This window comes from Phascolarctos cinereus, unplaced genomic scaffold (genome assembly GCF_003287225.1).
Source record: "Phascolarctos cinereus isolate Bilbo 61053 unplaced genomic scaffold, phaCin_HiC Scaffold_4;HRSCAF=312, whole genome shotgun sequence".
Taxonomy (NCBI): domain Eukaryota; kingdom Metazoa; phylum Chordata; class Mammalia; order Diprotodontia; family Phascolarctidae; genus Phascolarctos; species Phascolarctos cinereus.
Window position 1 is genome coordinate 696,745,632 of NW_027555847.1, and position 27,780 is coordinate 696,773,411.

Here is a 27,780-nt window from a genome sequence, read left to right on the forward strand (position 1 = left end):
ACAACTCCATCGTCGAGAAAAACATTAAATGTTTCGGAATGAGGATCAACAAGTAATAACCCAAGCGTCCAAATGAATGCCGAAACAACACTCATCTCCCGACAGGGAGTGGACTTAAAACGCAGACGTATCTCCGGGTATGGCCGACGTGGACATTTATTTTCTAGACCTATGCAGCTGTGATTTAAGAACTCTGTTTCTTGTATTTTTAAATTGGCTCAACAAGAGGGAGAGAGGAAGGAAAGTGAAAGGTCCAGATCAATGTTTTCAAAGGATATTTATACTGTGATACACACGTTTCAAGGTAATTGATGTACCATAGTGATGGACTGAATTAAATCTCAGGCACTGAACCACACAGATTTACTCTACACTCCGAGTCATTCACCTGTCAGGAGATGGGTAGCACAATCTCAGGTCCTTTAGAATCATAGCTGGTCATTGTGTTGATCAAAGTTCCTAATTCTAAGTTCTCTGTCTTTACCGTACTGTTGTCACTGTATAAATATTCCCTTACTTTTTTTTCACTTCACTTTGCATCAATTCATATGCCTTTCCATGATTCTCTGAAACCTCCACCATTTCTTGCAGCACAATATTACTCCATCACCTTTACATACCATAACTTGTCCAGCCATTCTCCAACTGATACTCCATCAGATGTCCTGTTCTTTGCCACCTCAAAAAGAGCTATATTTTTGTGCATCTTTATTTTGTTTAGGTCAGGACTAATCCCTCCTTTAATCTACCAACCTGCTACTTGTGCCTTCTCCCTTTCCATCCTATTTCCCTGATGAGATGTATTTTAGTATCCCATTGGGTGTATTCTTCAAGTGTCAGCTACTCTCCCCTACACTATCCCCCTCAAGGTGTCAACTTGCGTGCCCTAATTATGTGAGATAATTTTCCTTAACCTTCCTTTCCCTTCCCTCCCTGTGTATTTTTCTTCCCCTCTTTCCATTTTTTTTCCTTATGAAGATAAAGACATAATAGAAGCACTTCCAGGCTTCCTAATTATATTCCTTCTATGACCCCTGATGCTGATAAGATTCAGTAAGAGCACATGTATCTCCATAGTAGAAGGCGATTTATCCTTCAATTCTGTATCATTGTCCACGTTTACTCACCTTTCTTATATTTCTCTTAACTCTTGTATCTGAATCTCAGGATTTCTACACAGCTCAGATCTTTTCATCAGGAATACTTGAAAGTCTTCTATTTCATTAAAGATCCATTTCCCCCCCCCCCCGCAGGATTATATTCACCTCTGCTGGGTATATTATTCTTGCTTGTGAATCTATGTGCTTTGCCTTCTGGAATATGGTATTACAAGTCTCTATTCTTTTCAGGAGATGGCTGCTATATCATGTGTGATGTTGCTTGCCTCTTTTGTACTTGACTTTTTTTTTTCTGGCTGCTTACACCTTTTCTTTGACCTGGAAGACCTGAATTTTGGCTATGATGTGCCTCAAAGTTTTCATTTGTGGGTTTCTTTCAGAAAGTGATCAGTGGATCGTATTTTCACTTTGTCCCCTGAGTCTAAGAGTTCTGGCCAGATTTAAGAATTCCCGAAATGTGATATCTAGTCTCATTTTTTATCACAGCATGAAGGTAATCTGATCTTAATTTTTTTCTCCTCAGTCAACTTTCCAGATTAGTTGTTTATGCTGTGAAGATACCTCACATTTTCTTCTATTTTTTTTCTCAGTCTTTTGACTGTTTTATTCTTTCTTATTTTGTCATGGAGTCATTGGCTTCCATATGGTTCATTCGAATTTTCATGGAGTTTGTTGCTTGAGCAAGGTTTTATATCTCTTGTGCTAAACTGCTGATTCTTTTTCCAGTTCTTCCTTCCATAGTTCTCATTTCTTTTCCAATTTTTTTCCTCTTGTGATGTCACTGCATTGACAAAAGCTTTGAACTTTAAAAAAAAATTCTTATTCATCTAAGCATGTTAGTTGGATTTGTGCCTATGTTGTATTTTTCTTTGAGGCTTTGCTTGTATATGTTTCAGTCATTCCTGCTGGGTTTGTGTCTTGAGAATCCCTGTCACCATAATGCCTTTTGATTATGGGATCCTTTGTTTGCTCACTCTTCCAGCTTACTTCTTAACTTCAGACTTGATATTAGGACCAGGCTCTGTGTGTTTCCGTAGGAAAGATCTGAACTAGTCCTTTTGTTCCTTTTTTGGTTTACAAAATGTTATGTTGTTCCAGGAACTCAAAGAAAAATTGCTCAGGATGGGGACCTACAAGATTCTAATGATCTAGGGTAAAGTCTGATTGCTATCGCTCTAATTAGAGCTCTGCAAGTTCTTGACTGGGATTGGGTCTAACCTACAATAGAAGGATGCTGGAGTCTGTCACCATCAACCAGCTGGGTAGCTCTACTAGTTAGTGACAGAACTGCACTCTCCCCCTTGTTCAGGAATTCCCACCTTGTTATTTACAATCCAGGACCTGTGCTAGGGAGTAGTGGGTGTGGGACACATTCCCCATCTAAGTCTCACCTAGATCCGTGTCGTGACCCAGAGTTCTGGGCAACCAAGCTGCTATGTTGGTATCTGTCCCTGTTGTCCCCATGAAGACTATGAGACTCCCTCTTCCTCCTTTGCATGGCCACTCAAGCTGGAATACTCCCTACAGTAGTGGGTTCTATGAAGACCTTATCCCCAGAGTGCACAGACCTATTTTCCTATGTAAGCCTGGGTTGGAAAAATGACTTCTTGACTTTTGCCTGGGATTTCCCCAACAGTATTCTGTCTGGTGTGTTTTCTAGAACTCTTTGGAGGAGTTGAGGAGGGGTGGAGCTCACTATGCTGCTTCCTGCTCTTCCTAAGATGGCTTTCAACACCTCTCTCTTCTATGGGTGTGGAACCCATATATGCTATTTGACTGAGTTACTGCGTTTTGCTCCTCTTTTTTTCTTCATTCTTTTTAATAAGGTATGGTTCTCTGGAAGAGTAAGGGGGGGATGTATTGGTATATAAAGGTGATATAAAAACTAAACACAATAAAATTTTAAAATAAGCGTTTGTGTCCATCTCAAACAAAAAACAACAATAGGAATAAATACTGAACACGTAAACTTGCTTAACATATATTTACATTTAAATCGGGGGTTCTTAACTTGATTTGTGTCCCGAACCCTTCTGGCAGTCTCCTGAAGCCTATAAAATAAAATTAAATAAAATACATAGGACCACAAAGGAAATCAATTACATTTAAATGCAGCTATTAAAATGCTTTAAAAACAATTTTACCGTGCCCGATTTAAGAACCACCCCAACTTAAATTAATTGTTTAACCACTCCCTCCCCCAATGCCATTCCCTCTTAAGCCCTCCTGCAGCTCTACGCTCCAGTTCCGGGCGTTCAGAACTTTCTCCTTTTACATCACATTCCGTGAAGACTTCGCCTCCCAACTCGCGCCTGCGCACACCGCCTAGACTCCGAAATTTCCGAGCCACCAGAACCAATCCCGGTATGCAATGCGAACAATGGGCGCCCGGATTCCTTCCCACCTCGCCCTACCCCCCTGCATTGTATTAAACCACAAGTCCCGGCATGCCTGACGCCCGAACCGTCTCCGCTCTCGCATTCGGCAGACTGTTGCCTTCTGGGAATTGTAGTCCAGTCGGCTAGTTTAGACAGGCCGTCTCGAAGCTGGCCGTTCCGAGAAACCGTCTGCTCTTCCCCGTCGCCCCGCCCCTTCTCCTGTCTCTCCTAGAGCGCCAAGATGGCGGCCGAGGTGGACTTCGGCGACCGGGAGCTGTTCGAGGCTTTCGGCGGGGACGACGAGGCGCCTGGGGAGCCCGTTCACATCCGATTCGAGGCGGAGGAGGGCACGGCGGAGATGGCGGCGGATGAGGGGGAGGAGGACGAGACGCAGCAAGAGGAGGCGGCGGCGAACGGCGTCGAGGACGAGGAGCTGCGCGAGCGGCTGCGGCGGTCTGAGGAGACCATCGAGCAGCTCCGCGCCGAGAATATCCTTCCGTCCGCTCGTCCGTCCCGCCGAGCGGCTGGGCCCGGAATCGCGGCCCCGCGGGGGGCCGGGGAGCCCGCCTGGGGAGAGCTGGGGGACCCGGTGACGTCAGGCCCGCTTGCCCTTCCCGCCCGGGCGTCGGGGCTGGAGCCCGAGGGGCCCCGCCTGCCCTCCTCCTCGGGGGCCGGCCGCGGCGCGCGAGGGAGGTGCCCGGGAACGCCCCCGTGGGGTGCCAGCCCTTCTGCCTGCAAACCTTGATTAGGCGCCTGCTCCGTGCGCGCCCCGATACCGTTCCTGGCGCTCTAGCCCCTTAAGTTGTGCCTGCAGGGGAGACCACGTGAACGCGGATGAGTTATCAATTAATCAGCAGGCCTTTATTAAGCTCCTGCTGGGTTCCCGGCATTGGGGCTGCCCCTCCTGCCCCCCAGCTGCTCAAGTTGTGCCCGGAGGGGAGACCATGGGTAAGCAGATGAGTGATCATAATCAGCATGCCTCTGTCGAGCGCCTTCTGGGTGCCCCTCCTGCGCTGCAGCTGCTCAAGTCAGTTTCTAGAGAGAGAAAAGGAGTTAGCGGACAAGTATCAGTAGATCTTTTAGCAATTTATTTGGTGCCTACTCTGGGACCCCACAATGCTTCCCTCTCTTCTGCGCCCCTCCCCCGGCCGTCTAGCTAATTAAAAAAGTGGGAGGGAGAGAAAGAGAAAGTAAAAGAATTGAGTGCCCCGTAATCAGAGATTTATGAAGCCCTCTTGATTATTTCCAACTTGTCCCATCTGTAGTTTTTACCTACATAGCTGTCTGCGTGTTATCTGCTGGACCCCCCGCCCCCAATTCGATTGAGCTTCTGAAGGGCAGGAACTGTCTCTTGCCTTTCTTTGTATCCTCGGGGTTAGCCCGGTGCCTGGCACATAATGAATGTTTATTGACCGACTTAAGATGCCCTTGCCCAGGAACCTTGAGGGGAAGGGGAAGAGGAAGAAGGAGAAAATATTTAAGCAGATGAGTATTAGTTAATCAGCAATTTATTAAGCCCTGCTGTGTGCCAGCGCTGGAATATAGAGACAGTATCACCCCTTCCTTTCCAGTTCTACTGATGGGGAAACCATCTGTAGGTGTGAAGATGAGTAGATAATCAGTTATCAAGAATTTATTAAATCCTGGGGATACAGAGACCAGAATAGTCCCTGCCTTTCAGGAGCTTAATGTGCTTCTGGAGGATGGAAGGGGAGGAAAAAAAAGTGTATTGAAGTGGGTAAATAATGCCCCTGGTTCCCATGAACAAGACGCTCCCATTTCTCCAGGCATTTTCTCTGGCTATCTCCCATACTGGGAATTCTTTCCCTCCTCATCTCTGCCTACTGACTTCCTTGGGTTCCTTTAAGTCCTAGCTAAAATACTATCTTCTACAGGAAGCCTTTTCCAACTCTTCCCCTTAATTCTAGTGCCTTCTTTCTGATTATTTCCTATTTATCCTGTGTGTAGCTTGATTTGTGTATGTTTGCTTGCTGTCTCCCTGTTAGACTGTGAGCTTCCTTGAGGGTAGGGAATATCTTTTGCCTTTCTTCGTAACCCCAGTGCTTAGCGCAGTGACTGGCACGTAGTAGGTGCTTCATTTAATCAACAGACATTTAAGTGCCTGCCGCTGGGAATGCACAGACTGAAAAGAAACACTAGGTACACAAACGTAGATGCTAAAAATAGACATTATTTGTATGCTTGTTTTCATATTGTCTCCTCTCTCAATAGACTGTCTAGTTATTTGTGTGGGGTCACATGGTGGTTTTTCGCCCAGGCTGTAAGGTGCAGAAGGGCGGCACTGTGTCTGACAGAATCCAAGTGATAAGATAGTTTGGGGGGTTTTGTTTTTGTGTCCCCAGTGACTGGTATTTGATAGGCACCACAGTGTTCTGAACACACTGAGGTACATTTGGTTTTTTACTTGACTAGAAGCTTAATGAGGGCAGATAAGAGTCTATCTGAATATTATATTTTCTCTTGTAAGTAGTCAATTCAGTTCTGCATATGTATGTTTATTTAGTGCTTTCTATGTCGAGGATTATAAATACCAAACAGCATTTTATATTTGATCCTGGAAGTAATAGGGAACTGGAGGAGTTTATTAAATAGGCAGGGATCACATGGTTAGATCTGGGCTGTAAGAAAACCACTCTGGCAGCTTAGTGGGAGAATGGATTGAAGTGGGGGGAGACGAGGCAGGAGATCAATTGGAAGAGTTTTTGTCCTAGTACTGGTATGAAGTGATGAGGGTGTAAACTAGGGTGGTGGCTTTAGGAGTGTAGAGGAGAGGACGTGAGCAGGAAATGTTATGAAAGTAGGTATGAGAAGGTTTGGACATGATTGGCTGCATGGGAAGAGTGAGAGTGAGGAACCGAGATAACTAGGAGGGTAACGATGCCCCGGGTTTGAGGGGAAAAGATGAGTTCTGTTTTGGATATTCTGAGTTTCTGAGTTTTACAGCCAAAAGGTAAGTGGGTGATGTGGAATTGGAGCTTAGAACAAGAACCTTGGACTCTGGGAATCATCTTCATAGAGATGATACTTAAAGAGATCACCAAGGATGATAATATAGAAGAGTACTGGGACCAGGACAGAGTCTGTTGGGACACCTGTTGTTGCTGGGGTTGACTTGAATGAAATTCCAGCAAACAGTCCTGAGAAGGAGCAGTCAGGCTGGAGGAGAACCAGGAGAGAACGGAGAGGACAGTACACAAGAAAAGAGGGTCTGAGGCTGCAGAGAGGTCAACAAGGATGAGAGCTGAGAAATCAGTTGAGTGGTAAGGCAGGAAACCAGATTGTAGAGGGTCTAAAATGGAGAGGAGAACAGAGGAGATGAAGGCCCAGATTGCAGAAGGCCTTGGGCTTAGCTATAAAGAGGAGGGGAAATATGGGATGCTAAATAGTGGAGATGCACAGATGGAAGGAGGGTTTTTTCAGGTTGAGGGAGATATGAGTGTGTCTTGTTAGCCCTGCAAGCAGCCAGTAGAGAGGAAAAGATAGAAGAGTAAAGAAGGTAGGAAAGATAACAAGGGCAGTCTCCTGGAGAAGATGGGAAGGGGTGGTGTCAAGGTTGCATGTAGAAGGATTTGCCTTGACAAGGAGAAGGGCCACCTCTTCGTGTGAGACAGCAAATATGTCTGAATGGTGTGGAATAAGGGAGAAGGGAGATTCTCAACAAATGGTCTCAGTTTTTCCAGTTAAGTATGACATAAGGCCCTCAGCTGAGAGCATAGGGGAAAAGGGTTGTAACAGCTTCTGGTTAGTGGGATAGCAAATCCAATAGGGAAGGGTAGAAAGACAGCCTTGCTGTGGTGAGGGCCCAAGTGAAGTTAGGTAACAAATTTATAGTGGACCCAGTCAGCAGCTCCGTGATTTTCTCCAGCTGTGGTCAACAGTATGTGAATAGGAGTGAAGGTGGACTGTGGGTGGGAGTGATCCCAGGCTACAGTTAGGAGCTGACCCTGAGGGCTCAGGGAGTGGGCAGTGAGGAAGATGAGTCAGCCTTTATTAAGCTTCTGCTGTGGACTAGGTACCTGGACTAACCTCTAGGAAGATGGACGGGAAGGGTCTTCAAAGTTACCACCAACTTCCTCCTCCTTTTTGGCACCATGAAATACTTGATAAATCGGTGAATGATAAAACATTTTAAAAACACCATGTGTCAGGCACTGTGCTAGGCTTTGCGGATGCTAGTGCCAGACGGCAAGATGCCATCTGTGCCCTCAGTTTCTGAATGAAACACAAAAGGAGGCAGGGGCGGTTAGTACGGTGGACTTGGAAATGGCCAGGAAAAGCTCATTTATCGGAACCCTTGGCCGCAGAGAACAGTCAGGGGTTTGAGGAAGATGAGCAGAGTGGCAGGTGATACAGTCTGGAAATGACTTACTAGCCAGGGCATGGTGACCTCCTGCTTAATCACTGCACCAGCATGGGCTGACGAGCTGTCCCTGAGCAGAGATCACCTGTTACCTCTGCTGGCCTGGAGCTCACTGGGTGTCCGGCATTCCCACTAAGTGTGCCATTGTGTGGTGAGCCCCTGGGAGCAGGGGCCTGAGGAGGGGGGAAGCTGCCCAGGCTAAGCTGCCACTGCAATCAGAATGAGATCAGGCCCTTCCTCTTGTGGCCCCTGCACTTCCAGCCCTGGTGAGGTAGGAAGTCTAAAGAACCAGACTCCCCTCCCACCCTCTTCAGTCTTGTTACTAGGACATTCCTGTCTGGTCATCGTGTCCCTTCTCTTTTCCTCCGAGGCTTGGCTCAAGCTCTGCTCCTCTGGAAGTATTGTGAATCTTTCCTAGCCGCCAAGTTGACCTTGTGTTTACTTTGTATACCTTTTGGATCTACTTCTATGGATACGTTTCCCTCAGTAGCTTGTCATTTCCTTTTGGTCTTTGTTTCCCTGGTGCCCTTGCTCTTGCCCTTAATCAGCCCTTGTTGGTGCAGTGATTAAGTATGGAGCCAAGCTGGTGGTGATTTAGCAAACATGAGCTCACCTGCTGCTGAGTGCGCACTGTACCAAAAAAAAAAAAGCAGAAAGATAACTGGCCCTGTCCTCCAGGACCTTGTGCTCTGCGAGGACATTTGACAGTTGCACAGACTTAATGATAATATTCTTATGTTCCAAGGTCAAGTGTAGTAAAGCAAAGGGAGAGGTGCAAGGTGCTCTAGGACAATTCATGAGGAGAAGAACATTGTTTTTCATGAATGAGTTGGCCCCTACTCCTGAGCCTGGAAGGGAGAGTGAGATCATGACAGGCAGAGGTGAAGGACAGTACAGTTCGGGTCTGCTTCGTTTAAGGCACAGCCCCAAGAATGCACTTTACAACAGTTTGCGCAGAAGACAAAGGTAAGTTAGAGGCGTGGCCCAGGCAGACACTGAGCACCTGGAGGGATGGCATCTCAGGGACAGAGGGCAGGGGAGTTTGATGTTGAAGGGAGGGAAGGACTTCAAGAGACCTCAGTTTGCTCTGCAGTCTTTTAATTGACGTTCCTTTGTCTTTTTTTTTCTTTGCTGACAAGTTGTGAGAGTTTACCTGACCTGGAAGTAAACAGTGACCATAGGAAAATAACTTTGAGAGGCATCTTCCTAACCCATATCACCCCATGCTGCCTTTTCCATTCCCTCTTACATGTTGTCTGTCCTTTTTAGATGGTAAATTCTTCGAAGGCAGGGACGCTTTTGTTCACTTGTTTACTTTACCCCTTGAACTAGCCCTGTTCCTGATACAGAGTAGTAGCGGAAGGAAAGCTCACTCTTGCTGTCCATTTAAACTCTGATCAATGCAGTGATCAGCCTTGACTTGAGAGGCCTTATTGCGAAATCTCTCTCCTTTTAGCGGAGCAGTGGTGGTCTCCGGGTCCTGAATGAGGTATGTGTCATCACATCTGGCCAGTGTGTTGGTTTGTTTTGCTTTTTACAAGGGAGGGTTCTTAGAAGCAAAAGCTCATTGGTAAGTGACAGTGATGTAAAAAAAAAGAAAAGCATCAGTAAAAGTTTTTTTAAAAAAGAAATAATATAGAGTGAAGCATTCTTGCTGTGTTTTTATGTTTGTATGGGGAAGATGCCCAGTGTTTTTCACCTAAGGCCTTAATAAATCTTTATTGGAAGGCGATCATGGTCTCCTGAAATATTTTTAAGAGGACTGGGGGTTTCATTGTGACAAATTACAAAAAATAAACTCTTCGGATATATATGTGTGTGTATGTGTCTGTGTGTGTGTGTGTGTGTGTGTGTATGCACACATATATCACCTAAATAAGAGTAGAGATCAATTTTAAGGAGTTCTTATTTGGAAAAGATTGCTTACTCATGAAAGTGCATCTCCTGATTTCAGAAAATGCTGAAGTGAATGGAATTTTTCCTCCAGACTCTAATAAGATATTTCTTATTCCTCATGTGGTAGCTCTGTCTTCCTGGTCTGTGCCATCATTCTTTTGCAGCCGTTGTAAGGGCTGTGCTCTCTAAAGCGATTGATTTGGACTTGATTTCTGTTGAAAATAACCAGAGCTCTCCCATAGCACTCCAGGCTGTGCTTTACGTGTGACATCTCCCTCCCCAAACCTTGACCAAGCCCTTTCTGGGTGTGTGGGTGCACGCTTTCAGCCCATCGTCACCTCTTTGTGCCACTTGGTTCTGATTAGAGGTGTGACCTAGTGTATGGTGGAGGGGAATGTGTGTTTCTTAACCGTTCTGTCCAAGAAGTCAGTAGAGGGGAAGATGCCCAGGAGTGGTTTTTGACGAAGGGTTTTTGGGTTTAGTTTAACAGAATTCTTAGAGCGCTTTGCCCTTGCTATCTCCCATAGATTTTGATCCCTCCTTGAGGGCAGGGATCATTTTTCATCTTTTGCCCCAGTGCTTCGTGAAGTGACTGACTCGCTCTTAGTGTGTGCAGTTTGGTGGGGCAGGGAGGAGTGCCTGCTGTGTCAGACAGCTTCTGGTGCTCTGGCTAACGTGTGTGGATTTATGCTCCTGCTAGTCCTGTGGACTGCAAAGATTTCATTTATATTCCTTAACAAATAATTAACATCAAGAACTGAAAAGAAAACTCAGCGTTCTGTCTCGACCAAGGTACGGAAATCATGGACTCAACCTTAGTTTAATACGCTAACAAGAATGACTTCATAGAAATCAGCTTCTTTATTTTGTGCCTTTTTTTCCCAAACTTCCTAGAGTTGTAGGAGAATCAGTACAGTCTGAATTTGCCAGGTTTTTTAATTCTTTTACCTTTATGTGTATTCTTATTAATCTGTTGTAAGTGACTTTGGGAAGCAGTTGTTAAATCATGTCAAGAAAAAATGTGGCTAGGACAGACACGTTGTCAGGCAGCTTGTTGAGCAAAACTTGTTATCTGAGCTTCACATGTCACCCAGCACCTCCTCAGTCCTCAGCACTCAGGAAGTGCTTATTGATCTTCATTGCATTAAGTAGCCCACTATTTGGCTAATTTTAATTTACCTAACATATGTGCCCACCCCTTCTGAAAGGCATTCAAAGGCACACAGATGGAAACAGCTCAGGATAGCCATAGCACTGTGTAATAGAAAGTAAAGAAGCCATCTTGGGCAAATCACTTGAGCTCTGGGCCTCAGTTTCCTCATTCATAAAAGAGGATAATATGCACACTTAACCTACCTTCAAAGATTTGTAAAGGTTCACGAGATTTAGTGTAAAAGACTCCCAGCTACATGATTTAACTTACAGTGGCCTTCTTAATGAAATCTTATACTTAAAAGTAAAAACAAAAAACAACCCAACTTAAATTCTCAGAAGCATTTTATTTGATTCTGGTGTGGGATTTTTTTCTGTACAACTGTTGCATAGTTTTTCTAAGTTATTTTAAGAGACTAAAGGCCTAATTATAGTATGAATGCCAGATCTTAAACATTTTATCCTTCCCAAGAAGTTTAATAATAATACTTTTTTTTGTAATTTAAAAATAATTCAAGTTATAAGAGAGAGTGGTTGGTGAGGACTGATGTAGAAGAGTGGTGTGGCCTAATTTCCTTTCCCTCAGTTCTACCCCATTCCCAAGATAGGCCATATTTACTGGCTGCCAGTGATAAAGGATTTTGCCAAATTCAAAATAAACATTTTTGCTAGGTTTACAATTCCTACCAAGGAAACTACTAGTCTACGAGCAAATAACTATTGAATTGGGAGGTGAAAAGTTAATGGAATTTGGTTTGTTGATAGTTGTCTTGCCACTCAAAAGGTAATTGAAATAGTCATACTCTCTTGAATATTTTGGTTAACTCTGGTGAAACATTTTTTTTTTCAAACAGATAATATGAAATTATTTTCTGTGTTTTAAGCCAGTTTTATAATATCCTGGGGCTCAATTTTTCCCCAGTGTAATATACCTCTTATTTTATTTTGGAATTCAGTAGAAAAATTAGATTCATGTTACAACTAAATTTTCTAGCAGTTATTTGGTTTAAGCAAGGATGCCTCTATGCTAGCGAGATTTTTGCCAAAATGTAGGTTGTTGTTTCTTTAGGTATGTGGAGCTTGTTTGTATAAAATGAGGCCTTGAGACCTATAGTATTAAACTATGGTGAATTATATAAATACATTTTTATTATATATGTTAATAAATGGTACAGTATCAACTATAAAAGTGTGTTTTAACTTTTCTTTTAGTGGGATTTTGGTGAACAATTCTAAATTAGATGGACCCTTGCTACAAATTTTATTTATGAACAATGTTATTTCAAAGTAAGTAACTTTTAAAAACATGGTAAGTTCATGTGTTCATTAAAACTATTAGTTTGGCTTTGTAAATGTGCTGCTTTCATGATAAAGTATTTCTTTAATCACTAAAAATACTTTGGATGGAAAATTACTTAGGTTAAATTGTATACTTTTTTCTTTAACTAAGTTTTTCCCTCTTTGTGAAATAATTTGTAAAAACTATCTAAAATGGGATTATCCTGAACAAAAGTTGTTACCAATTCTTTAAGACATTAGTAATTTTGTAAATTTTCCAGATTTATATGTAGCTTTATGAAGATGAGTTGTTTGGAAAAACCTTTCTTTAAAGTGTTCGGAATATTATATTTTTATTAAATGTTTAGTCTTTGAAATATTGTATTTATGTAGTTTCTCCTCTTCTACAGGCAATATCATCAAGAAATCGAGGAATTTGTTTCTAATTTAGTAAAACGATATGAGGAGCAGAAGAAAGTGGATGTTGAGAGGACTGCCTTTAACGTGCTACCCCAGGTATATCCCATGTATGTGCCATGTCTGCCCCTTGTCCCAGAGGCTCTTTAAGTAGTGTGTTCTGGTGATTCCAAATCCAGTGTCCTTTCTATCATCCTTTGCTGTCCCCTAATCAGAGAGATTTAGCATCCAACTTTTTATCAGACTGTCATTTTACACATTAGGAAAATGGGGCCTAGAAAGGTGGAAAGGGGATCTGAGATCAAGGAGCTAGGAGGGGGAAGGGGGAACCTAGGAAGGACAGAGGGCATCTGAGATCAAGAAATGGAGAAAAACATCAAGATCAGGGTCTTCTAATTTCCAGACTCTTGCTTTTTTTTTTTCCCCCTCAATAACAGGGACATCTAAATGTGTGCAAGGTTGTACGAATTGAGCTGTTTGGTTTCGGTTACAATTGTATAAATGGAAAGATGCCTGGATTTGAAATTGAAAAGTTGATAGAATTTAACTTAGATTTCAGTTCTTGTTCTGTTACTCTCTATGTGATGTTCAGTGGTTGGATCTGTCCTCTCTGCCTCAGTTTCTCCATCTCAGTGTTTAATAGATGTTGACCCTGATGGTATCTCTAAGGCCTCTTCCACCTCTAAATCCTTTCATCCTTTTAATTGAGCCTAGACTGCCTAGTGTGACATCTGGCCACAGTAGAAACTGTGGATCAGGTCATAAATATAGTTTAGACTGGACAACTTAGAGAACACCCTTTACAACTCTCATTCTATGATCCTCTCAGCTGATGTTTTGATAACTAAACAACAGATCTCGTTCCTCTCCTACCCTCTATTTCAAAAAAAATGTATGCAGCACACACTGGAACTAGGTCTCCAGTCATCTCCTGGCTGGCTTTCAGAGTCCCCCTGAGGCCACCATGTGACTGACTTAGAGGACCCTCAGCTGTTCCTGCTGTGGCTACCGAGGCCAAGAATTAAGTTTGGGTTTTTGGGGTTTGTTTCATTTTGGTATTTTTGTCTCTTGCTTGTTATGATAGGACTGCAGCACAGTGCTAGCTACTTTTTTATTTTAAAAAAAGTGAGTAGCACTTAATACACTGCACACATAAAGTCATCTGATAAAATTTCCTGTTTTGAATGAGAGCGGTTTTAAATGTGGAGATCAAAATGACTCCAGTTTAAATTGTGCATTTAGCAGTTTGTTGAGTTATTTATCCTACCATACTGCTTTAAGAAACATCAGAGAATATGCTTAACACCAAAGCAGTAATGATTTAATGTTTCATTGAGTCAGAGTGCAGTTTATGATTTTCAGTGACGCCGGGTCGTTGGGAAAATTAGTTATTGTTGTATAGTACTTTGGGACAAATGTTAGAGTTATTTTCATTTTCTTATCTGATCTGTAGTAAATGTATTGTACGTGTTTGAACTTTTAGCCTCAGACTCTATCTGATCTACCCAAATCAGTCTCCAAATTACCACCCATTAAAATAGGATTAAGACTGTTGCACTTTATGGACCTGCTGTTTCCTTATTAACCCATTGATGCAATCTGTCCTTCTGCATCAACATTCCTCTCTATGGTAATGAATATAGCATGTCAGAATGTGATTGTACATATTGAGTTGTACTCAGGGGTATGTTCTGAATGTATAGTATAAGGACTATGTCTTCTAACACTTGCATCTTGGAATTTGGCATTCATTAAAGTCAGGCATCTTATCGTGAGGTTTATTTTTTCTCTCCATATTAGCCTTCCAGTATTGTGTTGGAAGAAGACCGTAAAGTGAAGAAATCCAAAGCAGTAAAAAAAATTAAGGAAGCTTTTAGTGTAAGTTCTTTTAGGTTTCTTATATTTTCTTTTGTTTGATTTTTCTGCAGATATGTTTTTCCTTTCTGTTAGTCATGTGGAATTTAATATAATAACATTTTTGAAAGTTATATGACTCAGACTTCATAAAATGATTTTAAAAGTATTTTCCAAAGTATAAAATCTTTTGAAAGAGAGACATGCTAGAAACCTAAGTAATTTTGTAGAACTATTAAGTATATCCTTTGGATAAGGGAGCTACCAATTATACTAGATTTTATTGTTGTATAGGTATCATTTAGAGGACTCAGCCCATTTTTGGTTAGGTTCATAACTTGATGAATACATATTAAAGTGTGCTTTTTGAAATTGAAGGTGACATGAAACTGAGTAAATTGATGCAGTGAAGATTGAGTAAGAGCTTGACAGACTAGTATGGCAGGCTAACACAGTGACATTTAATAAGGATAGATGTAACTAGCTCATTCAAATTGTTAAAAAGTTAACTGTACCAGTACAGACATAGGCCAGAGGGGGCTTAAGAACAGTTCATTCGAAAAGATCTGTTGGCTTTACTTGATTGGAAACAACATCAGAGCTTGCTTTGTCCAAGTGTGACATGATTACTTAAGAAAACCAGTGAGAGTCTAGTGTCCAGATCATAGGAAGTGACGGTGCCGTTGTATCTGCACTGTTCAGACTTGTATTCATTTCTCTGTGCCAAGTTTTGAGAATGGCATCAGCCAACCAAAACGGCATCTGGAGGCATACGAGGGGGCAGTGGGCATGGGAGTCCTGATGTGCCAATGGGAATAATTGGCGTTGTTTGTTTTGGAGAAGAGAAGAGTTGGTGATGGGACCTGGGGAAGGAGAGTGGCTATCTCCCAATATTTGAAAGACTTGTGTGTTCTAAGATACAGACATGATGTATGGCCCGTGAAAAGAGAAGTAGGACTTCAGGTGGAGGTTAGAGGGAGTCAGGACTCAGTCTCTTAAGGAAGAAAATGTTGTTACAGTAATAACCACCACAGTGGTAGGGCGGTCCAGAAGTAGAACGGGATGCTTCATGAAGTGGTGGTGAGATCAGTGTCACTGGACGAGTTCAGGAGAAGCTTGATGATTCCCTGTGAGTGGCCTAATCAAAGGGATTCCTGCAGTGATGGGAAATTATAGCAATCTGATTCTCTAAGATGATACTTCCCACCCTGCGATTCACTGCTTTTACTCATGAATACCCATAAGAAGAGCTCTGAAGTAGCACCTTCCCAGAAGGTGGGGAAATCTGGACATTAGCTTTTACTTACCTAGCAAGATCTGGTTCACTAAATAGGACATGAACTTCTGGGCCTGTTAGAGAAAATAAAATGCATTTTTAAAAGTTTGATTTAGTATTCCTATGTTGTTAATTCATCTACATACTTACTATTTCTATTTAAATAGCACTATTCTCTGACTTGTTTTTCCACAGGTTGTAGGAAGTGTCCTATATTTTACCAATTTTTGCCTTGATAAATTGGGGCAACCTCTACTAAACGAAAACCCTCAGCTTACTGAAGGATGGGAAATACCCAAGTATCCTACTCAGTGAAATGAAGGAAGGTTCATACAACTTGCATTACTTACTTCTGCTTTAAGTGCACCTTTGATTTAGAAATAAAAATTGTCACTGTATAACTGTTCCTTAATAAAATCCACTAAAGGTACCAGCAAGTCTTCAGCCAGATTGTTTCTCTAGAAGGGCAAGAAATACAAGTAAAGGCAAAAAGGTTTGTGCTGAGAGCTGTTCTTAGTTTTTGTTGTGTATTGAACCCACACAATCCCTTAGCTTGCAAAGTGTGTATCATCCTTGGCACTCGTTATTGGGTAACAAGCAGTTGATTGAGTCTTATTGAGGAAGCAGATGCTAGGGGGACCGAAGGTGGTGTGAATGCTGCTCTCGATAGTTAATACACAGAATGATGTGTTGATTGTTGAGACAGTTTCATGCCTAATTACCTGGGAGGGAGGGCTTAAGGCTTCTTCATATCATCTTATTACTTTAAATAATAGAAACCATCTGCTATTTGCCCTGCTTCTTTCTGTGTTGCTTAAACTGAATTTGGGAGAGAAGACCTTGTATATTCTTTTGTGGATCACTGTTGCAGTGATCTTGTCCAGCCTTTCCAAGGCCTGAGATAGGAAGCAGGGAAGGAGCACTTGAATTCATAGTTGTGAGGCCATTGCAAAACGCGGGGCATATTAACATACATTGGAAGCTTGGCATCACCTCGCGTGATCACGGACAAATCCCTTTGCCCTTTGGGCCTGTTTCCTTGAAATCTGTAACGTGAGGCGGCTGGCCTAGATGCTCTCCACGGGCCATTCCAGCTCTCATGTCTTATGTTGTGCTCATCCTGGTAGGTTCTCCTTTCCGTGCTGCACAGGCATTGTTTACAGCACTGTACGACTGATGGTGCTTTTTTGTTGCGTCACTTACGTGATGGCTTGTCTTTCCTTTCTGAACCTGTAGACCCAAGGCTCACTGCTTCAATTGTGGTTCTGAAGAGCACCAAATGAAAGACTGTCCGATGGTAAGTTTCCTGTGTGCGACGCCTCTTTGGCCGTCCCGTTTGTTCAGTATTTTTATAGCAGCTGAGCAGCGCTCAATTACATTTCAAGAAGTCAGAGTTTTAGCCAGTACGTGTTTCAGTGTCTCAGGCGAGCGAAATGTTGTTTAAGAATTAAAAACAGTCTTTAAGGAATTTGACAGTTTTATGATAAAGTGATACTGCAGTTACAGAAGAGCAAATTCACCCTCTTCCCTCTCTTCTCCTTCTTTTTTCATTCTGTGCCTTAAAAATCTGCACAAGATTTTGTCCAGAGAAGACATTTGTTTGTCCAGCCCAGGTCAATGTGATCATTGTTTCGCTGTAATTTCTGTCTATTTAAACCATATAACTTTATTCTTTTCAAATATATTCTCTCATAGCCGCGGAATGTTGCTCGTATAAATGAGAAGAGGAAAGAATTTATGGAAGCCTGCGGAGAGGCAAACAGCCAAAATTATCAGCAACGGTACCATGCAGAGGAAGTCGAAGAAAGATTTGGAAGATTCAAACCAGGAATTATTAGGTATATCTTAATTACTCTACTTTTTATAGAGTAGTTTATTCTTTTTCCTCACAGTATTATCTTCAGAATAATTGAAATGCTGTATACAAATGTTATCTAGTCACTGAGTTCATATATAGAAATGCCCAAAAAAAAACCCCACCATGCCTTTAAATCATTTTCCTTATCTTTTTTTTTTTTCCATAGTGAGGAACTTCAGGATGCACTTGGGGTAACTGACAAGACCCTTCCACCATTCATATATCGAATGCGGCAGTTGGGTTATCCACCAGGTTGGCTCAAAGAGGCTGAATTGGAGAATTCAGGACTTGCTCTCTATGATGGAAAAGGTAGGAATTTTTTTTTTAAGTTTGAAGAGTGTCACGGTTATGTTCTTTACCATCTAAATGACTATGGTACCAGTGGGTTCAGGTTGGTGAGAAATCCTTGTGATTCAGTAGCTGGCAAGTGGCCTCATACTACAAGAACCAAATAGAACCCAGAGCAGTGATTTTAATGAAGCATCCACTTGTGTCCGCCTCTGTTCTGTGCACGTGGCCTTTGGCGACTTTGGTATCAGTCTGCTGGTAGCCAGTAAACCAGATATCTGCACCGACATATGTAGCCATACCTTCGGTTAGTTGCAGAGTGCTCATTTCAGTAGTGCTCCTATTATCACCCAGATCTTTCACCAGTGTTGATGAAATCAGTCGTCTTTCTGATGACTTTTTTAGAGGAGATGGTTACCTTTTTGTCAGTCAGTCAATAAGCATTTATTAAGTGCCTACTCTGTGCGTTGCACCAACCCAGCAGTGGGGATACTACTGGTACAAACAGAATTAGCCTGCCCTCCAAGTAAGGATGTAGCGTTTGGGTAGTCTTCATTGTGCTCATGTAATCCTCCCCACACTGATGAAATTATCTTCTCTAAGAGGCTGTTGATTTGAAGGCCACAGCCTGCCTTTGTTGGCCTGAAGGTGTGAGGTAGTAAGATACAGTGGAAAGTTCTAGAAGTCTGGGGAGGTCGCTTACCCATAGAAAGCCACAGTTAAGTCATTGGCAAAGAGGAGCATTGGACTAGATAGTTTCCAGGGTGTCTTTCCATTTCAGAACTTTGTGAATAGATGGAATCACAGTGTTTGTTTCTTATTTGCCTGTGTGTATGGGTTATCCACAACAAATCACAGCTTCCAGCCCAATAACAAGAATGACCATTTTCTTGGCTTGGGACCACGGGCCATCTTCCATGATTTATGGATGAGGCCTTTCAAAGGGCAGTGTTTATGGATGAGGCCTGGTATGAGAAGTGAACTTGCTCACAAGGGTAACCTGGTACACACAGCAGAGCTGAACCTGGTTTGTTCCACTGCACTGTGCTGCCTTCCCCTAGCATGGTCAGGGTTAATCAGGGCTCTCCTTACAACGAGCCTACAATGAGGTAGGTACTCCACATGCTAGATTTATCCCCATTTTACAGATAAGGAAAACGAGGCTCAGAGAGGGGCATCCCCTGTTAGAGCTGTGCATCAAACCCATGTCTTCTGATGCTGATGGTACTCGGGGCTTTTCTTCCTATGTCTGGCTGCTTTCCATTATCGCTACCAGTTTTGGGCTTCTTTTCCCCTAGCAACATTTATCTGTGTTGACTAAGGGAATAGAAGGAAGATGCCTGCCACATTGCACTAGTCAGTTGAGACCAGACCCCTGGTTTCCCCTGGCTTCTCAGGAGGTTCCTTACCTGGGTCTCCTCGCAGGAGGAGGGAGGACTTAACATTTCCATTAAAATTCTGGTCATACTCCTCCAGGACAGCCAGGTGCTCAGATTTGCTTGAGGAGAAGGGGTTTCAGGAATGCACACCTGCACCCCATCTTTAAGTCTTTGGAGGGTCCTTGTTTAGAAGAGGAGTAAGCTTACCCTCTTTGGCTCTGGAGGGCATCACCAGGACGAGCTGCCAATAGACCAGTTGAGGTCGGACGTCAGGGAGAGCCTGCCGACCAGAATGGCGCAGGCTGCCTCTGGCAGCAGTGGCCCTCCTCTTCCTCGGAAGTGTCTGAGCGGAAACCAGGCGTCCTTTTCAAGTGGAGTCTGAGACCCAGCCCTGCTCTTGAGACTGATGCTCGAGGGGCTATTGAAGAGACTTGTGGCTTTATCCCAGATCAGTGGCAGAGGGCGGGGAAGCTCAACAGGGTCAGGCTGTTTTCTTTATTTCCTTGGCCCATAGAACCAAGCAGATGAGCAAGAATTTGTGGCCCTGAGGCCCGGTAAGAGTCTTAATTGATAGATTCAAGTATCCCGACTGCAGAGAGGCAGTGTTAGCGACGACTGCTGCATGAATCATCAGATGAGAAGCGAGTCTGAAGGGGCCTTCATTGGCGGCTGTCTAGGCTATAGGAGTGAGAGAGCCTTGGAGTGAGGAAGGCCCGGGTTTGAGTCACACGTGCCTCTGACCCAGTCTGTCTGTTTGGGTCTGGGCAGGTTACTTAACTAGAGGTAACTTTCTGAGACTGTCAGTTACACATGAGTTGCTACACTGAAAGGGAGGGAGTTTCCAAATCAGGAGTTACCTAGACTGAGTATATATACTAAGTTAGGAAAAAGCATCAGCATATGTAGTTAGAATTATTTCAGTGGAATAAAGTAAAAAAAAAACTTCACTTAGCTGGGGGAAAAAAACCTATTAATGAGGGTACTCTATTCTGCAGACATTCTAGGTAATCCATTTTTAATGTATTTAGTAAATTTTAAATGTCTTTCAGGCCTATATGGAACAACAGGATTCATGCCTATTAATAATAATGCTTTTAACATCTCATGAGCCTCAAGAACCCAAGCTTCCCGTTTATTTTTAAGCTGGTTGTCCTGTGTAGATGATCCTTCACTCTCTCGTGTTCTCTGCCTTATACATCAATGTGAAATCTTTGTAAGAAAAGCCAAGAAATAGGAAGTACTTATCTTAGGCACTAGAAGGTAGGAAACCCAAGTCCATTCGGGCTGTGTTGCTCTTTTCATTGTTATCTCTACCAAGCTGGTGGCAGAACTATTCTAGAACCATTCTAGCCATAACCTGGTGAGCCTGTCGGCTTCATCTACACAGTGGTGTCCATCAGCAGAGATCTGGAAATACTAGCAATTGTAATGCCGTATACAAAGGAGCCCACTGAGTAGTTTGACCTAACATTACGGTCAGAATAATTCTCAGAACAGTTTTGTTGTCCCAAGGGCAGGCATATTCTGTGTCTACTCAGTATGTGGATGACTAGGTTCGTTGCTGGCTTCTAACAACACCTTGTGTGGTTTCTAATAGATACGGCTGATGGTGAAACCGAAGCAGGAGAGCTGCAGAATAAATGTGTCACTTACGATCTCTCTAAATTGGTCAATTATCCTGGCTTTAATATATCTACTCCCAAAGGAATTTCCGACGTAAGTGTGTTTCTTCTTCTGTCTTGTATGACAGTATTCTGTTTAAATTTGATGTTAAAATATTTGTTTAATGCATTTGTTAATTTTGTATAAAAAAATAGTCTGTTTTTCAAAGGCAGCCAAAAAAACAAAACAAAAACAAAGTTACTGATATAGCTTAAATGTCTTAGAACATAAGCTGTATGCCAAAAAAAAAAAAGTTGAATTCGTGAGATTGGTGATAAATATGAAATTGATCTTAGAACAATACTTACAAAGAGGCAGCATGGGCCAGACAGGTGGGTGGGTGTCCTCAGTCATGGCTGCTGGATCACTCGGGGCGGCTATGTTCAAACGCAAGCCATCAGGTGTTTGCACTAATTCCCACCCCAGTATTGCGATCTCTGGGGCTCAGTGGGCCTCCAGGTTAAAGCTTCCATACCAGTCAGGGATCGGGATGGAGTTCCCAATTGGCTAAAGAAGAAGGAAGCAGGACGACTAGCCTTACTCAGATGCAGGTTGCATATTTGGAGGTTGGTACGGTCAAATTGTGTAGGTCCTTGAAAGCCAGAGGAGAGGAGTTTGAATTTGAAGCAGAAGGAAATAGATCCATTTCTGAGCATGAGAAAAGCAATGTTTAGGGCACATTCACCTGTTCACAGTAGTATGTGAGATACGTTGAAGGGAGGAGATGCTGAAGCCAGTCCACTTGAGAGGCTTTTGCAGGAAGTCAGGGGTGAAATGAGGAAGGCCTGGATTTTCCCTGTGTCCACAGACCTCTTTTTGCCAGAGGAGAATGTCAAGCATTTCCTGGTGTATAAGCACGGTTTGTTGGTGGGATTAATTCCATAAGCACCACTGGTCTACATCCCTGCTCAGTCGTGGGAGGATTGACACATGGCGAAGTCTGATCATCTGAGTCTCAGGTTTGCTTCCTGATGCCGTGACGTCAGCCACCTTGACGTGCTCACCAAATACAGGTTTCTGTTTTCCCTTATTCAGGACTGGAGGATATTCGGCTCTATACCGATGCAGGCGTCGCAGCAGAAGGACGTTTTTGCCAGTTACCTGTCTTCTAATTTCCAAGCAGTGAGTAGATTGGGTGTCTTGGATGTGCTGCATTCTGTGTTTTTTCTGGGTTCCCGTGCCTTCACTCAGTTGCCTCCCAGAGGGGCCCCTCTACTGGACGAGGAGGAGAGAGGGTGCTCCCCACTCTCCTCAGGGTTAGATGGTCCTGGTCTGGCTTCAGTCCTGGCTCACTCCAGGGACTTTCTCTGAGCTGGTTTCTGTCTTCATAAAAGATGGATTTGTGATACTAAGGTATGATCACAAGGTTGTAAATTTATAAACATTAAAGTGCCATGAGTTATTGATTATCATAGGATATTTAGCTAGTATTAGAAATTCTCCACTCACGTCACACTCGGATGCTGCCTTCTCGTATGGGGGTGACCTGAGGGTGTCTAAGACCCTGCTGGCAGAGTGCTGGCTTTCACAGGCCTAGTGTGGGGGCCAGGGACAGGCTCTGGCTCTCTTGTCTCCCACCAGTGGGTCAGCTGCACTTGAGTTGAGAGACTGCTGCCAAGGGCTGGTCTGGCAGGGGACATGCTGTGCACAGGAGGATCATCACCTAGACAAGTAGTGCCTGTGGTGCAATCCCAGCTCACTGAACTTTAGTTATTCAAGTTCTGGAAACCTGTGGCCTTTTCTTGTGATATCTATAAAGCAGTCAGTGTTTTTCTTTTGGTGTATGTGATATATTCAAGAAGAAACAACAGAAAAATCCACTCTAGCTGAAGCCTAGCCCTAGACCAAAGGTTCCCAAAGTGGGCAACACCGGCCCCTGAGGGGCGCTGAAACGATGGAGGGTGGTGAATGAAAATAAAGGGGCAGTGGAAGCATAAGGAAAGAAAAGAAAAGCTTGTCGCGTATTTTGGGAAAGTCCAGTATGCATGGTGCTTACGTGTGGCTGCATGACGCAATATTGTGTCATCAAAATTTCAATGCAGGAAAAACTCCCACAAATTTACAAAAAATTATTAAATTTAAGATGCATCATTTTAAAAAATATATTTTTTATATATTTATATGTACATTTTATATATTTTCTTAAATGATAACTTTCAAAAAAATTAAAATGTTAAAAGAATTGAAGAAAGTAGATTTCCAGGGGGGTGGTGCTGAGGAGTTTTTTTTTTAAGGGGGTGGTAGGCCAAATGAGTCTGGGAACCTTCTGGCCTAGACTCAGTAACCAGACCAGCACACTTTCAAGCATGTTTGGCTTGGTGCTAGCCTCATTCATTTACTGAATGTTGTTTATGTGACTGAGAGGTCAAGTCCAGCTTTTGTAAGCAAAGGGGCTGGGGTTGAAGGGCTCGTTTGTGTCACACTGTTCTAATAACTGGCTTCTGTCACAACTTCAGATGAGTCCCCAGTCTGGCAGCAAAAGGGCCGCATCTCACTCTAGTCCTTGTAGCCCTAAGAAGCAGAGAAGGGGGAGCAGCACGACGACGTCCTCGGCCACAGACATGGACCTCGACTCGGGTGAGCCTCATTTCATTCCAACGTAGCAGAAGAAATGAAGCTGGAGCCATGGGGAAGTGCCCCAGGAGATGTCGGGCTGCAACACTGCCCACTCCCCCAGCCTGAAAAGGGGCCTAAACCCCTTACGGTGTTGTTATTAGCCAAGAAAGATCTGTTGTTCCTCAGTGACCTGAGTGCCATGTGACGAAACGTGTGTGAAGTGTGGGTGAGGGTATGATGTATCAAATTCCGTGATCAAAAAGCCATTCTTTTTCCTTCTTTCCCTCCCCAACTTTTCAGGTTTGGGTTGGACTAAAGAGCTGCTGAGATCCTTCCCAACTCATGATACTTTGTGATTCTGCGCAGTTCTTCTATTAATGGGTCACTATTATTATTTAGTATCATGGGCAGATGGGAACATTAATTAATCTGTTTGTTGGTTTTTAAAAACTTATATATTGGTGATGCTTGTTTTATGTCGTCTTCCAAATAAAACAATTTCCTTCTCTCTATCCATTAAGCCCTTCCTTATAACAAAAATTTTAAGGTAGGGAGACAATTCAGCAAACCATTGATCTAGTCTTCAAAACCCAATCTCTCTCTCTCTCTCTCTCTCTCTCTCTCTCTCTCTCTCTCTCTCTCTCTCTCTCTCGCACACACATTCTCTCACTCACACACACACACACACACACACACACACACACACACACACACACAGAATTTATTGGCTCTCTAAGGAAAAGGAAACTAGTGCTCTCGTGCAGTGATTGAAATTCCTTTCTAGCTTGGTCAGTGTAAAGTGTCCAGTGAGTTTTCAATGTTCTCCAGTGGCTCTGAGAGCAGGGCTGCTGTGGTGGTGACTGGATCTCATAGGACATATTTGAAACTTTCAAAACTAAGAAGTGGTCATGGCTTTTCCAAAGAGAGTCACTTTTTATTAATAAAAAACCTGGCAAACTTTGAAGCTGCCATTTAGAACCAGACATCGTCATCATTGTGATTAGCATGGGGGACCCCACAGTGAAAGAGGACTGTGAGTCTGCCCCTGGGTCACCTTGGGACAGCTACTTCACCCATTTGGGCCTCAGTTTCCTTCAACTGTAAAATGAGGTGTAGAGATTAAATGACTTCTGCAGTCCCTTCTGGCTGGAGGGTGATGATCCTTGGTTTGTAATATGGAAGGTGCTGATGCTGCAGAAGCCACTGAGCCTCTGGCAGAGGAGAGGCTCACCTAACTAGTGCTGGATAGCCATGTTTGATGACTTAAGACAGTATTATGTTTAGCCTTTGTTTTGAGATCAGGACTAAACCTAAATATATATGCGTTAAGTTGAACAAGACAGTTAACGCAATTGCTTTATTCCCCTTCTGTGCTTTTTTCTTCTCTACATGAATTTTTAAACATCTGTTGCTAGCCACCAACCACCAGCTTTCTCTTCTAATACAGATATGTAGTTAAGCAAAACAGAGGCCTTCTTCTGGAACATTGTCACCTCTCTGCCCAAAAGGACAGAGTGGTTTTGTTGTCATCAGTTTCTTGGAATTCTAACTGGTCACTGCCTTGGGCAGAGTTCTCAGGTCTTTCTGAGTTGTTTGCCCCCACCTGATTATTGTGATTGTCACTTAAATTATTTTTCTGGTTCTCTTCTTTTCACTCCGCAACTGCTAACCAAACTTGCTGGACTTTTCTGCACCTCTCACATTCATCTTATTCAGCCACTCCCCGAGTTATGGGACATATTATATTTCTGTTCTCTGCCTTGACAGAAAGTGCCACTGTCAATATTCATATACATGTGGATCTTTTCCCTTGGTCCTTGACCTAGCAGAAGTACTTTTTAGGAAGCAAATTCCTTAATTTAGTGACAGTTCCACATATGTGTTGTTTCTTTTGATGGCATCACCCTCTTCACCCAAGCTCCAGATCTGCTGTCTTTGGATTCGATATCTTGAATACGCCCATTCCCACCATAATTCAAGCTCTCCTTTACCCATCTCCTTTTCTTCTTAGCTTGCAGTCGTCTCCCACCTGGTCTTTCTTCTTCCGGCCGTGCCCACCCCCGTCTAAGCCATCCTGCACCACAAGCAGCAGACTGATGTTCCTGATGTGTGCCTCTGGCAGTGTCCCTGCCCTGCTGAAAATCCTCTGGTGACTCCCAGTTGCCCGTCCAATAAGAACCAGCCTAAGGAGTTGAGAATTCGTTGCCTTCTGCACTCTGGCTTCAGCCTCTTTTTCAGTCTCCCTTCACGCTCCTCCCTTTATCTGCTTCTTTGTGGCAGTCCGACTTGAGTACTCATCGATGCCCACAATTCATCCCACTACACCAAAATCACTTTCCACCTTCTGAAAGCCTTCCAGGTTGAACTTAGGCCCCTTCCTCCTTGAAACCTTCGGTGATCTCCCAACCCTGTGCCCCTCAACTACAAGTCCTTCCTTGGATCCCTCGGAATACTGTGTGTCCACATCTGCTGTGCATTTATCACATGACTTTATATATGTTCATATATTTTGCGTGTGTGTGTTTTTCCTCCCCTCTTGATGCAATACATTAATCCCTGTTAAGTGCAAAGGCCCAGGCACAGACTTGGCATCAGAACACAGAGGGCTCAGCTTTTTGGCCACAACTGTTGTCGGCGACTGAGTTGTGGAGGGGTGACAATCTGCATTAGCAGAGGGGAGACCCAACACTGGTGAAACCACAGGTCTTTGTAGCGTGTTCAGTTGGATCCCTAGAATACCAACCCAGTTTTGATTGACTAATGAATATATCCCTAAATCATATTACAACTATTAGTCACATGTGAATTATAAATTCTGAAAGAGCCTCTTTTATTTTTTAGATATGGAGATACCACATGGTCCTCATCCTGATGAAGGATTTCAGTTTCAACCCCCATTGCCTCCTGGATCTCCCTTGATTAGAACTCCTCCTCCATTGCCCCAGGGGACTCCTCCGTGTACCCCCCCCAGCTTTACACCTCCTCTCCCCAGGGGTACCCCTCCTCCCACTCCCAGTGACTCGGCTCAGCCCAGGAGTGGCACTGCATCCATGGATGAAGATACTTTGACCTTGGAAGAGCTCGAGGAGCAGCAGAGGCTGATCTGGGCTGCCCTGGAGCAAGCTGACAGCGCCAACAGTGATTCTGACCTCCCTGTCGACACACCTTTGACTGGAAATTCTGTTTCTTCATCCCCCTGCCGGAACGAGCCAGAAACCTCTGCTACAGAAGGAAAAATGCCTGAAAAGCAGACGGCAGCTGAACTTGGCATATCAGACTCTTGTGTGCAGGTCTGTGACCCTGAGCATTCCAAACCAAGCCCGAGCTCTGAGGAGGGGATGCTTTGTGAAGAGGGCAAGAAGGAGGAGCCTGCCCAGGCAGACTCCGAGGGTGGCCTGGACAATGGCACTGTGGACTTGGACTGTGAGGGCAGCGAGGGCAGCAGGCACGAGCCCCCCCAGGTGGTGGCCAGCACAGCAGCGTCTGCCAAGACCAGCAGCCCCATCCCAGACATGAGCAAGTTTGCAGCAGGAATAACCCCGTTTGAGTTTGAGAACATGGCCGAATCGACCGGCGTTTATCTCCGAATACGAAGTTTGTTAAAGAACTCGCCCCGGAACCAGCAAAAAAACAAAAAACCTTAAGAGTAGCTGCTGGGTTAACCCAAGTGACCCTGAACTTCAGCCTTACTTTGTGTTCTCTGTGGCTTGGAGATCAACAATGTGGGCGATTTTTTGTTCTGTTCTTTTCCTCAGTGTTTAAAAAAGAGCTACCCAAAGCTGGATGGCACTGTGAGCCAGCCCTGGCCTAGCCAAAAGGCAGGGTCCCCCTAAAGAAGGGAAAGACGGTGGACTTGCTCATTGAGCTTTTCATTTTCTGAGATAAAAGAAATGGGAAGAAAAAAATGATGTCCGAGTTCACTTAATTGAGAAGGTTTATACCTTTTTTTGACTTGGAGTTTGAGGAGTGGTAGTTTTTAAATTTGTCCTTTGTACATTGTTTTCTCTTTCTACATTTTGCTAATTGTCCTTGTAGATAAATTTAACAATAATATAAATTTTTTAAAGCTCTGACCGTTTTAAATTTCTCATATTTCAATGTCGGCAGTCAATTGAGAATCAGGAATTACTAGCTTTGACACCATTTTGGGTATTTTTATATGTGATTTTCCTGGGTCAATTTTTAATATCACTTTTACTTTTTGTAACCTCATTCTTCATGTAAACTCGCTGCACAGATGTGTTCATTCTTCTGTACAGAGGTTTAATAAATTAGTTTTTATATAAA

General features: G+C 43.4%; 1 protein-coding gene across 2 annotated transcripts; it reads left to right on the plus strand.

Moving 5' to 3' along the window:
* Positions 1 to 3,456: 3,456 nt before the first annotated feature.
* On the plus strand, positions 3,457 to 27,780 carry ZCCHC8 (zinc finger CCHC-type containing 8). 2 transcript variants are annotated; one of them, XM_020970206.2, is made up of 14 exons: positions 3,457 to 3,984; positions 10,523 to 10,565; positions 12,138 to 12,212; positions 12,614 to 12,719; positions 14,421 to 14,498; positions 15,946 to 16,049; positions 16,178 to 16,243; positions 16,987 to 17,047; positions 17,446 to 17,588; positions 17,775 to 17,917; positions 20,873 to 20,991; positions 21,973 to 22,059; positions 23,394 to 23,514; positions 26,335 to 27,780. In XM_020970206.2, exons 1-14 carry the CDS (start codon positions 3,738 to 3,740, stop codon positions 27,135 to 27,137), a joined length of 2,196 nt encoding a protein of 731 aa, XP_020825865.1. In that variant the 5' UTR covers positions 3,457 to 3,737; the 3' UTR covers positions 27,138 to 27,780. The 2 variants fall into 2 exon arrangements, with proteins under 2 accessions (XP_020825865.1, XP_020825866.1); XM_020970207.2 differs by lacking the exons at positions 3,457 to 3,984; positions 10,523 to 10,565 and adding an exon at positions 4,276 to 4,444.

Bases quoted from the DNA above. Each gene is read 5' to 3' on its own strand.
- ZCCHC8 (XM_020970206.2), top strand. From the start codon at position 3,738: ATGGCGGCCGAGGTGGACTTCGGCGACCGGGAGCTGTTCGAGGCTTTC. The intron at 3,985-10,522 runs ATATCCTTCCGT...CAAATAATTAAC, and splicing joins CGAGCAGCTCCGCGCCGAGA to ATCAAGAACTGAAAAGAAAA. The intron at 17,918-20,872 runs GTAGGAATTTTT...GGTTTCTAATAG, and splicing joins TGCTCTCTATGATGGAAAAG to ATACGGCTGATGGTGAAACC.